The sequence below is a fragment of the Nyctereutes procyonoides genome, unplaced genomic scaffold (genome assembly GCF_905146905.1).
Source record: "Nyctereutes procyonoides isolate TBG_1078 unplaced genomic scaffold, NYPRO_anot_genome, whole genome shotgun sequence".
NCBI lineage: Eukaryota > Metazoa > Chordata > Mammalia > Carnivora > Canidae > Nyctereutes > Nyctereutes procyonoides.
The window spans coordinates 33,947,273-33,962,882 of NW_026575139.1; the positions used below are offsets into that span (position 1 = coordinate 33,947,273).

At 40.7% G+C, this 15,610-nt stretch overlaps 1 protein-coding gene across 1 annotated transcript in view; it reads left to right on the forward strand.

Annotated features, from left to right (window-relative positions):
* ESR2 (estrogen receptor 2) overlaps positions 1–15,610 on the forward strand; it is a 67,414-nt gene that overhangs the window by 45,348 nt on the left and 6,456 nt on the right. Inside the window, exon 8 of the mRNA XM_055303885.1 lies at positions 14,590–14,770. Coding sequence (XP_055159860.1) covers positions 14,590–14,770 — 181 coding nt within the window. The remainder of the gene's footprint in view (positions 1–14,589; positions 14,771–15,610) is intronic.

A 15,610-nucleotide genomic window follows, 5' to 3' on the forward strand; every position in this document is an offset into this window, starting at 1 on the left:
TGGTGGTAATTGGAGTAGAATTTGTTTACAGTAAATCTACATTTAGGAAATCTTCTTTTAACAAAGTTCCTTTCTCGCTCAGTAGTCATAACAGTTGTCAAATGGGTTTAGGAAAATGGGATTCTGTTTCTACTGGAAAATTTCCACTGTCAGGAGAGGGGCCTTATCTGTGCTGGATTTTAAGCATTTGAAAGTGTAGGCTTTGTTGTTTTTGTTCTGGATTATTTGTAGTGTTACATTAAAAATAAGGACAGAATCTATGTTCCCACCTTAAATTAAAGAAAAACCCTAGAGAATGTACAGAATACACATTGGACAACAAACCATACATGACAGTGATCCCCAAGAGAAGGGACATGAACAGAATGAAGCCTTTGATCACCCAGTTTCCTATGTAGAGCCAACTTCCAGGTTCCATAGGGAGAGTAGATCCCGTTGGCCTCCTTGCACTGGGAAGACAGAGTTGTGAATTTGGGGAGGCCACCGCAGCTGGGATTTGCAGGGGAGGAGACAGCTGGTGAGGGAAGAGCTGGATGCAGAGGCTTGGTGGATCTGTAGCAGATGCCCTTCAAGTCCAGCTGAGCACTAATCTCATGCTTATGAGGATACTTACCCAAGGACAGAGAAAGAGCCATCAGAAGAAGCAGGCAGGATAATCCCTAGCATTCACTCAGGGCCAAGATTAGTTCATGTTCTCACCAGCCAGAGGAAAAACCTTGTAATATATTGGACATCAGATATAGTGCCCAAAAAGGTGTTGCATTAGTAGTGAGGCAAACCTAGCCCTAGACTAAATGCTGCACTGGTCTTTATAAACTTGACTTAAAAGCATGCCTGAAGGATCAAACTCATTGTAAAGTAACTTAACTGCATCGTGGAATAAAGTTCAAGAATATTTAAAAGAATACAAGAATATCCAGTACCCAACCAGGTAAAACTTGCAATGTCTGATAACGCATCAAAAGTTAGCAAGCATGCAGAGAAGCAGAAAACATGACCTTCTAATGAGGAGAAAAACCAATAAATCAGAAAAGACCCCCAAATGATACAGATGATAGAATTAGTAGACAAGGACATTAAAACAATAGTTTAGTAACAATAATTACTATGACTATTTTCCAGAAGCCTAAGATGTAGAGGAAAGCATGAACAGATTTAGTGGAGACATGGAAAAAATGAAACATGCATAAAAACTTCTGAATGTGAAAATTATGTCTCCATGGGATTTACATCTGTGTTAAAAGGTGGAAGAGGGACTGTAAAATATCCTCCAGACTGAGAAAGTACTTTGAGACCAACAAACAATGCAAACCATACTGTTGACACAGTTTTATCTAGGGTAATTTACTGACTGAGGAATTGGGCAGATGGACAATCTAGACAGTACACAGCTACTCTCTCCTATTATCCACTAAATCTGGACCTTACTCCCCAGTTTTTATAGAGAGATAGGGTGGTAAGGTCACAGGGAGTTTTCTCAAGTGGCACCATCTATGTGCCAGAGGGTGTCTACTAATTATCTAAAGTAGTGCCTTCTGTGCTCCACTTTAGGGGCAATCAGAGCCAGCCTTCCTGATACCAGTTAGGACATACATCAGCCTCCATGGGGCCTGGAAAATGTAGCCCCAGGAGGAGGTCATTGTGCAGGTGTGAACAAGATGAAGGGCCAAGGGTGGAGTAAGTGTTGTCAAGCACTTGTAGAATCTAATTATACATAGCAGAAGAACAGATCGGTGGACGTGAAGTCATAGCAATAAAACCTATCAGAATGGAAAAAAAATGTTTAAAAAGTGAACAGAGCACTAGTGAGCAGGGGGACAACTATAGTTGTTAATATACACGAATTTGGAATCTCTAATGGGAATGCGGTGTAGAAAAATACTTGAAGAAACGATGGTTGCAAATATTCCAAATTTAACGAAAACTATAAACACACAGATCCAAGAAGCTTGATGAATCCCAAGCACAAGAAACATGAAGGAACCACATCAAAGCACATCACAATCAAGTTGCTTAAAACCAATGATAAAGAGAAAAATCTTAAAAGCAGCCAGAGAATAAAGATATTATATACAAGGAACAAAGACGAGGATGACAGCAAATTTCTGTTCTGATGGAAGTCAAGGAGACAAGGGAACAGCATCTTTAAAGTAATTTAAGAAAGAACCGTGAGGAATTCTTTACACAATGAAAATGTCTTTCAAAAATGAAGGCAAAATATAAATATTTTCAGATATACAAAAACTGAAAGAATTCACCACTAGCAGACCCATACTGTAAGAAACATTAATGGAAGTTTTTCAAGTAGGAGGAAAATGAGATTGGATGGAAACATGGATCTGCACAAAGGAATAAAGAGGACCTACAAATGGTAACAATGTGGGTAAATATGAATGAAGAAAAATGAATTTTTTCTTATTATTTAAAACTAAAGGGTAATCTAATGTTTAAAGCAAAAATAATATATCGTGGGGTTATGTAGAAGTAAAACATATGACAAGACCACAAAGGCTGGGAGAGGACAAATGGAAGTATTTTATCCTCATTTTGTACCTGAAGTGCTATGTATTACTTGAAGATACACTGCAATAAGTTAAATATGTATATCATAAAGCCAAGTGCATCCAATAAAATAACAGAGTTAAAATACCAGGAAAGAAGATAAAATGGGATCATAAAAAATAATACAAAAGTTAACAAAGAAAAAAGGAAAAATAAAGCAAGGTATAGATAGGACAGAAAATACTTAACAAGATGGTACATTTAAACTCAATCCCATCAATAATTATATTAAATGTAAGTGTGGTGAATACCTCAATTAAAAGGAAAAGATTGAATGAACAGGATGCAATTATTTGCTGCTGTCAAGAAACCCAGTTAAATATAAAGATATAAATAAATTAATGGTAAAAGAATAGAAAAAAATGTATCATGCTAAGACTAATCAAAATAAAGCTGGGGAGGCTATATTATTAGAAAATGTAAATTTAAAAGATATCTAAGTTATTTATTTAGGTAATCTCCACACCCAATGTGAGGCTTGAACTCAAGACCATGAGATCTAAAGCCACATGCCCTACCGACTGAGGCAGGTGCCCCAGAAAATGTAAATTTTAGAGCAAAGAGTATTTCTAGGGATTAAAGAAGTTTCTTTCATAAAAATAAGTGGGTAAATTTGTCAAGAAGGCATAAAAATCCTAAAACAAGTCTGAATACATTAAAAAGGATTTGTGTCATACAAAATATTTTCTTTGGGATGCCTGAGTGGCTCAGCAGTTGAGCTTCTGCCTTTGGCTCAGGGCATGATCCAGGATCCAGGATCGAGTCCCACATGGGGCTCCTTGCAACGAGCCTGCTTCTCCTTCTGCCTATGTCTCTGCCTCTCTCTCCGTGTCTCTCATAAATAAATACAATCTTTAAAACAACAAAACAAAATATTTTCTTTGATACAGTGGAATTAAATTAGAAACCAATAATAAAAAGACCTTGGAAATTTCCCAAACATTTGGAAACCAGAAAATGTACATCTTTATAACCGATGGATCACAGAGAAAAATCAAAAGCAATATTAAAAAATTTTTGAACTAACTTAAAATGGAAGCACATTATAGCAAAATTTGTGACATAACTAAAGCAGTAGTTTGAGGGAAATTTATAGTACTCAAGGCCCATATTAAAATAAAAGCAAGGTCTGAAATTAATGACCTTAGCTTCCAACCTTAAAAAAAAACTAGGAAAGGAAGAGCAAATGAAACTCCAAGTAAGCAGAAGAAAAGAAATGGTAAAGATTCAAGTGGAAATCACTGGAACAGAAAAAAGGAAAACAATAAAAATCAAGGAAACCAGAAGCTTATTTTTTGAGAGCAATAACATTGATAAGCCTCTAGGCACACTGGTCAGAATAAATGAAAGAAGGCACAAATTACCAATATCAGGAGTGAGGGAGGTTACATTACTATTCTGCATATATTAAAAAGAATAATGAGGTCATATTATGAATGACTATGCCAGTACATTTGAATACTTAGATGAAATAGAAAATTTCCTTAAAAGACACAAATTATTGCAGTTAACTCAAGAAATTTGAAGATCCTGAATAGCCATATATTTATTATGGAAATTGAATTTGCAGTTAAAAACCTTACCATGAAGAAAACTCCAGGCTCAGAAAATTCCCAGATGGCTTTTCTGGGAGAATGCTACCATTTGATGGGATGGATCATGTTGATTGTTTTGTGAATATCGAACCACCTCGCATCCCGGGAATAAATCCCCTTTGATTTTGTGAGTGATTTTTTAAATATATTATTGGACTCAGTTTGCTGGTATTTTGTTGAGGATTTTTGCATTTATGTTAATCTGAGATATTGGCCTACAGTTCTGTTTTTTTGTAGAGTCTTTACCTGGTTTTGGTATCAGGGTAATGCTTATAGAATGAATTTGGAAGTTTTTCTCCCTCTTCTATTTTCTTGGAATAGTTTGAGAAGCATAGATCTTTTGGTATTAAATGTTTGGTAGAATTTGGCTGTGAAGCTGTCTGGTCCTCGACTTTTGGGTTTTGGGAGTTTCTGAATTCTTCAATTTCATTGCTGATAATCAGTCTTCAAATTTTCCATTTCTTCTTGCTTCAGTTTTGGTAGATCATATGTTTCTAGGAATTTATCCATTTCTTCCAGGTTATCTAATTTGTTGGCATATAATTTTTCATAATATTCTCTTATAATGTTTGTGTTTCTGTGATGTTATTTCTTCTCTTTCATTTGTGATTTTGTTTATTTAAGTCCACTCTCTCTCTCTCTTTTTGATGAGTCTGCCTAGAGATTTATCAGCTTTGTTTTGTTTTTTCAAAGAATCAGCTCCTGGTTTCATTGATTTGATCTATTTGTTTTGTTCTTAGTTTCTATCATTTATTGCTGCTCTAATCTTGATTTCCATAGTGCTGATTTTGGGCTATGTTTGTTGTTTTTTTTTCCCTAGTTCCTTTAGGTGTGAGGTTAGGTTGTTTCTTTGAGTTTTTTCTTGTTTCTTGAGGTATGCCTGTATTGCTATAAATTTTCCATTTAGAATTGTTTTTGCTGCATCCCAAAGATTTTGGATCATTGTGGGTTCATTTTCATGTGTATCCATGTACATTTTTTTAAAAAGATTTTATTTATTTGACAGATTGAACACAAGCAAGGGGAGTGACAGGCAAAGGGAGAGGGAGAAGCAGGCTCCTCACTGAGCAGGAAGCCTGATGCAGGGCTCCATCCCAGGACCCTAGGAATGTGACCTGAGCTGAAGGCAGGCACTTAATTGACTGAACCACCCAGGGGTGCCTTCTTTGTTTTCATGGTTGATGCATTCATTGCTTAGTAGCATATTATTTAACCTCCATGACATTTACATATACTTTTGCAAAAAATCGAGGAGCAGAGAATACCTTCTAATTCATTCTATGAGGCCAGCATTACACTGATATGAAATCCAGATCAGTATATTGGAAGAAAAGAAGACAACAGACCAATATCTCTCATGCACAAAGATGCTAAATTTTGTAATAGATTTTTTGCATCTCTAAAAAGTTAGCAAATATAATCCAAAGAATATATTATGAACAAGTGGAATTTTTCCAGGCATAGATTTCTTTAGCATTTTAAAATCACTGCAAAGACACAAGTGTAGTGATCTGAAGGGGCACTGCACCCCAATGTTTATGGTAGCAATATCCACGTAGCCAAACTATGAAAAGAGCCCAGATGTACAATGATAGACGGGTGGATAAAGAAGATATGATATATATATATATATATATATTTTCACATACACACAATGGGCACACACACACACACAATGGAATACTACTCAGCCATCAAAAAGAGAGAAATCTTGCCATTTTCAATGACATGGTTGGAATTAGAGGATATTATGCTAAGCAAAATAAGTCAATCAGAGAAAGACAATTATTTTATCCCACTTGTATATGGAATTTAAGAAACAAAACAGGATCATAGGGAAAGGGAGGAAAAAAATAAGATAAAATCAGAGAGGGAGACAAAGCACAAGAGACTCTTAATTATAAGAAATAAACTAAAGATTGCTGGAGGGGAGGAGAATCGGGGGATGGGGTAACTGGGTGATGAACGTTAAGGAGGTCGTGTGATGTAATGAGCACTGGGTGTTATATAAGACTGATGAACCTCTACCTCTGAAACCAATAATACATTATATGTTAATTAATTGAATTTAAATAAAATTGAAAAGATATTAAAAAGAAAAAAACTCATTTGAAAATCAAGCAACGTAATTAATATTAACAGAATAATAATGAAAAAAAAATTTACCTCAATACATGCCAAGAAAGCATTTGACAAAACCTTACACTCCTTCCTGCCAAGAACTCTAAACAAACTATAAATACAGGGAAACTCCTTCAGCCTGATAAAGGATATTTATTAAAAACCTACAGCAAATACTATACTTAATGAGGAACAAGGCAGGTATGTTCATTCTCATTAATTCTATTCAACATTTTACCAGAAGTTCTGCCCTATAAGTTCTGCCAATAAGGCAAGACAAGAGATAACAGACATCTAGATTAAAAGGTAGAAGTAAAACTCTATTTTAAAACATGCTAATTGATGTAGATAATCCCAAGGAGTCTACAAAAAATGAGTTTAGTAAGGTTGTAGGATAAATGGTCAATGTATAAAAGTCAATTGTATTCCTACATGGTAGCAATGAACAAATGATAATTGAAATTAATATCAGTACTATTTACAGTAACATTAAAACTTATAAAACTTAAAAAAAACTTATAAAAATTAATGATAAATTTGACAAAAGGTGTGAGACTGAAAACTCAAAACATTGCTGAGAGAAATTAAAGAAATTCTAAATAAATGGAGAGATATGTTAATGAGCTAGAAGATTCGGTATTGTTAAGATGTCAGTCCTCTCAAAATGACATCCAGATTTAATTTGATCCCACTCATAAAAACTCTCAGGCTTTTTTGAGTAGAAATGGACAAACAGATCCTTAAATTCATAGGAATATAATGAACCTAGAACAGTCAAAACAACTTTGAAAAAAAGAACGAAATTGGAGGACTTATACTACTGGACTTCAAGATTTAGTTGAAAACCATAGTAATAAAAAAAACATGGATTGACATATAGATCACTGAAACAGGATAGAGTCCAGAAATATACAACAAGCAATTTTTAACAAAGTGTCAAGTTAGTGGGGAAAGAATGATCTTTTCACTCAATGGTGCTTGAGCTAAAATGGCAAATGATTGAATGGATGTATGGACAAAGAAGATATAGGGATGGCAAGTAATTACATGAAATGATGCTAAAATTATTCATCAGAGAAATATAAATTAAAACACAATGATAAACCACTCCAGTAGATTGGCTAAAATTAAAAAGACTGATCATATCAAGGGTTTAGGAGAATGTGGAATGAGAACACTCATATGCTACTGGGGTGGGGAGCAGAGATATAAAGTGGTACTACTTATTTTTTTTTTTTTTTGGTGCAACTACTTGGAAAACCTGATTAACATTTTCTTAAAGAGTTAAGCATATACCTACCAGGTGACCCATTAATTCTACTTTTTGGTATTTACTGAAGAGAGACGAAGGCATATGTTCATATAAAAACTTGTACACAAATATTCATAGTAACTCTATTTGTAATAGCCCCAAACTGGTAACAACCCAAATGATCACCAACCGGTGAGAGGACAAACGAAGTGTGATATATCCATAGAGCAGAATACTGCTTAGCCATAAAAAGCATTGAACTACTGATAGATATGTGTAACATGAATCTTAAAATAATGGTACTGAATGAAAGAAAACAAAAAGCATAATACTATAAGATCTAATGTACATAAAATTTTGGAGAAAGCAAACTTCTCTAGTAGTAACAGATTTGTAGTTGTCAGGGGATGGGATGGGGGTTGGGAGAGATGGAGGGATATTACTAAGTGAAATGAAGGGAACTTCTGGGGTGATGAATGTGTTCATTATCTTGATTCAGTTATGGTTTTACTGGTGTGTGTGTGTGTGTGTGTGTGTGTATACACAAATACAAATCAAAATGAATCAAATCATACACATTAAATATGTGCAGATTATTGTAAGTTATACCTTGACAAATCTGCAGATAATATAATGAATACAACATAGAAAAAGAAAGATGAAGAGAACAAGGATTGCAGCATGAGTGGAAAAGACATACTGCCCAGCAGGAACCATACCCAGCACAGGGCGGAGGCTTTAGAGCAGGTTTCTTAAAGTCAAAAGGCTGTGGCTGTTCTCTGTCTCATATCATGAGAGTGGAGTCACTGAGGCTGCTACTTGCTATTAGCTTCTCTAGCTCTGCTAGTCAAGTGTTGGGCTATCAGACGCAGTTCCCGCAGTAGGTTGGCTTCGTTTTCCTGTGTAAGTAATGAGCTCAGGTTGAGATTATGTCATCTTTTAGGTCTGCACTGGTATCCACATGTTAGGTGGCCAGGCCAGGCTTTGTTAGTAGTTATATGTATGTATGTGTGTAGAACTTTTTTTTTTTTTTACAGCCATGACAGTGTTTTTAACAGAACTATGAGGCATAATTAATATACAATAAATTGTTCCTGTTTAAAGCATATAATTTTATGCCTTAGACATGTATATTATAAATATATATATAATACATATATATAAAAGATTTTGTTTTATTCATGAGAGAGACAGAGAGGTAGAGACATAGGCAGAGGGAGAAGCAGGCTCCCTGTGGGGAGAGCCTGATGCAGGACTTAATCCCAGGACCCTGGGATCATGACCCGGAGCCAAAGGCAGACACTCAACCACTGAGCCACCCAGGTGCCCTGCCTTTGGACATTTATATATATTGCCCCTGAAAGCGTCACCACAATCCAGATAGTGAACATATCTGTCACACTCAAAAATTTCCTTGTGCCTCTTTATAATTTCCACCTTCTTCACTTCTTCCTCGTCCAATCCCATGCAACCTCCAATATAATTTCTGTCACTGTAAATTAGTTTGCATTTTATAAAATTTTACATAAATGTAATTTAAGGTGACCAACCATTTAGATTTGCTTGGAACTGAGGTGTTTTCTAGGATGCAGAATCCTCATCATTCTAACACGTGTGTGATGGTATATTATTGTGGTTTATTGGTGTTTTCCTAATGACTAATGAGGTGTATTTTTTCATATGCTTGTTTGTGATCTGTATATCTTCTTTGGGGAAGTATTTGTTGAAATAGCCCACTTTTAATGGGATATTGTTTTTTTTTTTATTGAGGTACAGTTGACCTACAATATTTCAGGTGAACGTAGTTATGTTTTATTTTTTATTTTATTTTATTTTTTTTAAAGATTTTATTTATTTATTCATGATAGACACACACACACACAGAAGCAGAGACACAGGCAGAGGGAGAAGCAGGGAGCCCGATGCAGGACTTGATCCCAGGACTCCAGGATCGCGCCCTGGACCAAAGGCAGGCGCCAAACCGCTGAGCGACCCAGGGATCCCCTAGTTATGTTTTAAAGAGCTGCAAACTTCTGGGTTACTTATCTCTTCTAATAGTGCATATAATATGGAATGAATATTCACTTTATTATCTAATTAAATTTCAATTCAGTAAATATTTATTTAGTTTCTGGTACATGCCGGTGACTTCTAAATAGTAAAAGTGTCAAAGTGAACTAGATACATGTTTTTGGTCTAGAGTAGGGATATACACTGAAATAGCCAATCAGTTCTGGTCCTTGCTAGGCTTGAGTAACTGAAGAACATCGTCCTTGCTATAGGGAGAGATAGGGAAAAGACATCACCATTTTAATTTCTCTCTCAGGACCTTCTCTCTTCCACCACACATATGGGGGGGTTTTGGAACTACTTTATTATATTCAGCCTTCAAGGGGGCTCCTAAAACTCAGAGATGACAGAAAACATTGCATTTGACAACCTGTTACAGTGTTTGCTAACGTGTTTTAGAACGCAGAGGTGTTATACAAGCGTTGTAGTTAACAGCATATCCAAATTAAGAGTAGTGGAACTGGCCATCTTGTCACCCAGAAATCTGAAGAAACTGAGTAAGTCGTCCGTTGGATAGAATTAAAGGGTACCAAATCTAGGATATAGAGTGGGGTCAATCTGCAGATAGTCTTTAAAAAATATTTAAAATTAGGAATAGGTCTATTTATCAGAACAATTTTAAGGGTTAAAAAGGATCAAACTTTTTGTTCAATGAAACAATAGAGATGTAGAACCAGGTGATCCTCTTTGATAGTAAGATGATTAACACATCAATTCAAGCCCTGGTTCACTCTGAGTTTTTGGGAGAGTTCTTGTGAAGTGGGTGGGTGGAAGGCAGAGGCACAGAAGGACACACAAGGATACCGAAGAGGCAAGACAGGTCCTTCTTTGTTGATTGAGAATGTGGACACAAAGCATTGTGGATGTCAGCCTGCTGGTTTCATATCATGGGCACTTCTCACACACCAACCTGTTCTCTTGGTGCTGGAATAGGAGGTGGTGATAAAGGATGGGTCATTGCTAGATGTCCCTTTCCTTAAAACAAATAAGCAGGGAAGCCTGGGTGGCTCAGTGGTTTAGCACCTGCCTTCGGCCCAGGGTGTGATCCAGGTGTCCTGGGATCGAGTCCCACATCGGGTTCCCTGCATGGAGCCTGCTTCTCCCTCTGTCTGTGTTTCTGCCTCTTTCTCTGCATTTCTCATGAGTCAATAAATAAAATCTTAAAAAACAAATCAAATAAGTGACTACTACATATGCCTCCTAAAGCCTGATGTTTTTCCTTTGGTTAGTATTCTGAGATTTTTGCTAAGCACTTCAGCTTTTCTGATTTATTTCTCTTCAGTATATCTTTATCCTTTGAGCATAGGATGTAGCAGATCTTTGGGGGTTGCCCCCCACCTTGGCCACCTGCTGCTCAGAATGTCATCAGGTGGGTTAGTGAGAGGAACACACAGCTGCTCCTAGTGATAAAGAGGAGAGGAGAGTATGTCTTCGTTTTTGTTTTACTTTCTTTGGTATGTGTGAGGCATGGTGCCAAGATCTTGCCTTTTATGCTCTATTTCTTTAGTGTCATGAAAAGCAATTTAATTTTGTTCTAAAATGAATCCTAACTGATGCTTCTACTTTTGGCCGGTAGAAGAGATTAATTTTTGTTTCCTGTGTGTCTGGGCAGTGAGCATCCTAGAGGCAGGAATTTGTGTCCTGTCGCCTGCCTCTGCCGGAGCCTGCCACTTAGCAATCACTCTGTAAACATGTGTTTGTTGACCTCAAGTGTGTGTGAATGCCCAAAGTGCAGGCATGACACAGCTGACCAAAGAGGCAGCAAAATGGGTATTTTTCAGCCCGACCCCTTCCTGGGATGATTTTATATAAGTTAATCTTCTTGCAAATAAAAGCATTTCCCACATCTAAAACTGATAGAGCCCATCTAAAACTTCAGTGATTCCTGTCCCCAAACTCCTTGTTAGTGATTAACAGTGATGGTCCTGGGGCAGCCTCGGAGGCCCGGCGGTTTAGTGTCGCCGTCAGCCCAGGGCGTGATTCTGCAGACCTGGGATGGAGTCCCACATCGGGCTCCCTGCGTGGAGCCTGCTTCTCCTTCTGCCTGTGTCTCTGCCTCTCTCTCTCTCTCTCTCTCTCTCTCTCTCTCTCTCTCTCTCTCCCCCACCCCCCGTCTCTCATGAATAAGTAAATAAAATCTTAAAAAACAAACAAACAAAAAAAAAAACAATGATGGTCCTGTATGGAGTTGTGCTGTCCCCACAGCCCATATAAGACCCAGGGCTTCTCCGGGGCAATGACTACTCATTTATGAAGAGGAATTCACACACTATATGATTCACCCATTTAAATTATACAATTCAGGACAGCCCAGGTGGCTCAGTGGTTTGGCACCTGCCTTTGGCCCAGGGCGTGATCCTGGAGACCTGGGATCGAGTCCCACATCAGGCTCCATGCATGGAGCCTGCTTCTCCCTCTGCCTGTGTCTCTGCCTCTCTCTCTCTCTCTGTGTGTCTCTCTCATGAATGAATAAATACAATATTTAAAAAGAATAAAGTATACAATTCAGTGGATTTTTGTGTATTCATAGACTTATGTACCTATTATCACAACCAATTTTAGAACATTTTCATCATCCCAAAAGAAAGCCTGAACTCATTAGCCATCACTACCTAATTTTTGTCTCACCCTTACTCCTAGGCAGGACTAGTCTACTTTCTATCTCTGTAGATTTGCCTATCCTGGATGGGTGCAATAAATGAATTCATGCAAAATGTGGTCCTTTGTAACTAGCTTCTTTCACTTAGCATCAGGTTTTCAAGGCTCACCATGTGGTATGAATCAGTATTTTGTTCTTTTTTATGGCAGAGTAATATTCCACTGTATGGCTATACCACATTTTGTCTATCCATTTATTAGTTAATGGACATGTGTTTATTTTTTAATTTATATTATTTTTTTGGACATGTGGTTTATTTCCTAAAGGCTATCTTGAATAGTGTTGCTATGAACATTTGTATATTGGCTGAGAACTTAGTTTTATGTTTTCACTTTGTCACTTTGGACTGACACAAGTACTGGTACGCAGTTTTAATCCCATTTAGACTCCAAAAACATATTTATGAAGTAGAAATGCATGGGGCACACATGATGTAGCAGAATAGACTGAAGGATAGTTAAAGCACTTTTTAATGGAGCTGGGGTCAATTTTAGGGGACGTGCAGGACACCTTGGTGGCTCAGCGATTGAGCGTCTGCCTTTGGCTCAGGTCATGATCCTGGAGTCCCAGGATCGAGTCTCACATCAGGCTTCCTGCATGGAACCTGCTTCTCCCTTTGCCTATGTCTCTGCCTCTGTCTCTCATGAATAAATAATAAATAATAAATGTCTCCGAGGGTGGGAGGATGGCCATGGAGTGTGTACGAGGAAATCCAGGATGTGGGACAACATGGTGCCATCTGCTGGGAGTGCCCTGGGCACCGTCAGAGCTCCAGAGGAGGACCCAAGGTAGACTTAGGGTGGTATGGTAAATGGTAGGGAGGTCAGGGAAGCTTCCAGAAGGAAGTTTACAACCAGGCTGGGATCTAAAGGAAAAGTGGATGTAGATAAGCAAGAGAAGAGAGGGTGGAGAGGAGGAAAAGGGGGAAAGAGAGTTCTTAAATGGAAAGTTCAGTATGTTCTGTGCGTCACCTGCTCTGGAGTTAAAAGTAGGGCTCAAGGTGAGGTGTGGTGGGAAATGAGGACGAAAAGAGCAGAGGGAGGTCTGGTACCCTTGAGAGCTGCACCAGATGGTTTGGACTCTGGCCCAAGAGCTGGGAAGGGAGCCATATGAGGAGGTCTGCTTTTCGGAGGGAGGCTAAGAGGGGCACGTTGGGCCAAGGGTGGGGCTTATTTCCCCTGCAGTGGGAGAGCAGGTTACCTGCTATGGGTTTCAGTGGGAGTTTTGAGGATGTAGGAAGACCCAGGAAGAGTCACTGTGGAGAACGAGATCAGCAGGTGAGTTAGAGAAGCAGCTGTGGGCTATTGTGAGGTGAGTATTTTAAGTCTGCATCATCATTGTGGAAGGACGTGCCCCCCAGGGATGTGGTAAAGCATTACACTTGCATAATTGTGGTTCAACATGTCCCTTGCCTCAGCGGATCTGTATTGAACTGAGTTACCTTCATTGAACTGCAAAAGCCAACAAAAATAGAGAACAAAATTGCCCAAATTCAGTGGAAGATGGTGTGCTGGTCCTCATGATCATTATAGCCCACAGCTGGCTGCTCCCCTGGTGATTTCACATAGGTGCCATTTATTCTTACTTTGAAAGGGAAAGCCTAGTAGAGAAGCTGATTATTTCCCTGCCTCCAGGAATGGAGGAGTCAGGGTTGGTGGTGGGGGCACGAAGATTTACCTGAGCTGTTATCATGCAAATATTGGGAGGCCACAGTATCTCAGATCCTGGAGTCAGAGGGGAATTAGGCAGGATAAGGGAAGCAGTCTACTTCATGAGATGGTTTGGGGAATCTTGGGAGACATGTGCCTGCAAGCTTTGCTCAATGAGGAGCTGGGCTGGAAGAGCTGGGAGACTGGTCTGGGCTCAGAGCTGGAGGTGGGCTTCCGGCCCTGGCAAGGTGCCGCCAGAGGAGTGATGCCACGGGCCTGGACGGTGGGCCCGCCCTGGCTGTCTGCATGTGGCACACAAGAGGGGTGGCGGGGGTGCTGCCTGGCAGTGGTCACTAGTTTAGGGTTGTTAGACTCCCCTTAGATGAGGGGCCCTCCTGGGGGCGAAGAGTGGAATCAATCTCACTTTTCCACCGTGTCTGCCTCTGTATTGGTTGCTGCAGCTGAGAAGCACGATGCAACGGTTTCAGGCCATTAGACAGTCTTCCCGCTAGGAAGGGCCACGGCGGTGGGCCAGGTGGCTCCTGAGACACCGTCAGCCCCACGTTCAGCCAGGCTGGGCAGGACCCCAGGGGCAGGTGACTGCAGCGCACAGGCGCATCAGGGCGCCCCAGCCGAGCCGGCCTTCCCTCAGCGCCGTGGGGGGGCTGTCGCCCTGCCCAGGTATGTACCCTCTGGCTGCCGCGGCGCAGGAGGCGGAGAGCAGCCGGAAGCTGAGCCACTTGCTCAACGCGGTGACCGACGCGCTGGTCTGGGTGATCGCCAAGAGCGGGATTCCGTCCCAGCAGCAGCCCGTGCGCCTGGCCAACCTCCTGATGCTCCTCTCCCACGTGAGACACGCCAGGTACGTCCCCGCGGCCGCTCCGCCGCCTGGGCGCGCGCCCTGCCAAGGCTCAAGAGCGCGGGGAAGAGTGTGTGCGAGCTTGGGAGCGAGCAGGTGGAGCGTTCACCTCCAGAGGAGAAGAAGCCCCGCCAGAGGGAGGGGCCGCCGGGCCTTCGCGGGTGCGCGCCGCCGCCGCCCAGGTCAGCGCCGCGGGCTGCAGGTGCAGCGCCACCTTGCAGGGGACGTGGGCGTCCCGCATCTGGTTTTTAGTTGCTGGGGTTTGGGCTCGGCTATGGAATTCTAAAGGGGGCAGTTTCTCCCCTAATGTGAAATGCCGCCCTTGCTTATACCACCACTCTGAGGTCATTTTTTCTTTTTATCTTTTCTTTTTTGAGAGAGAGAGAGAGCGCGAGAGCACACGTGCGTGAGCGTGCGTGAGGGAGAGGGAGAGGGAGAAGCAGACTCCCCACTGTGGGGCTCCATTCGGGGTCCGGGATCCTGACCTGAGCGGAAGGCAGATGCTAAACCGACTGAGCCCCAGGCGCCCCTCTGAGGTGGTTGTCTTGAGGAAGCCAGACCCAGCTCCTCTAGATCAACCCCTGAGGTTAGCGATCTGGGGAAGCGCACAAAGCCTTCCCTCGGAGTGGTTCTTTTCTTGTCAAGCATCAGGACATTAAGAGTGAGACCTGAGAGAACCGGTGGGGCCCGCAGGGTTGGGAGGACAGGGCCGTGAGTAGAGTGTATTCAGGGAATGTCCATCGTGTGTGCTGAGGAAAGGGGGCCAGAGCAGCATGATGGTTCTGTGCCGGCAGGTATTTGATGGTTTCTAGGATGAGGGCGGCCCTGCCCTGGGGCTGGCAG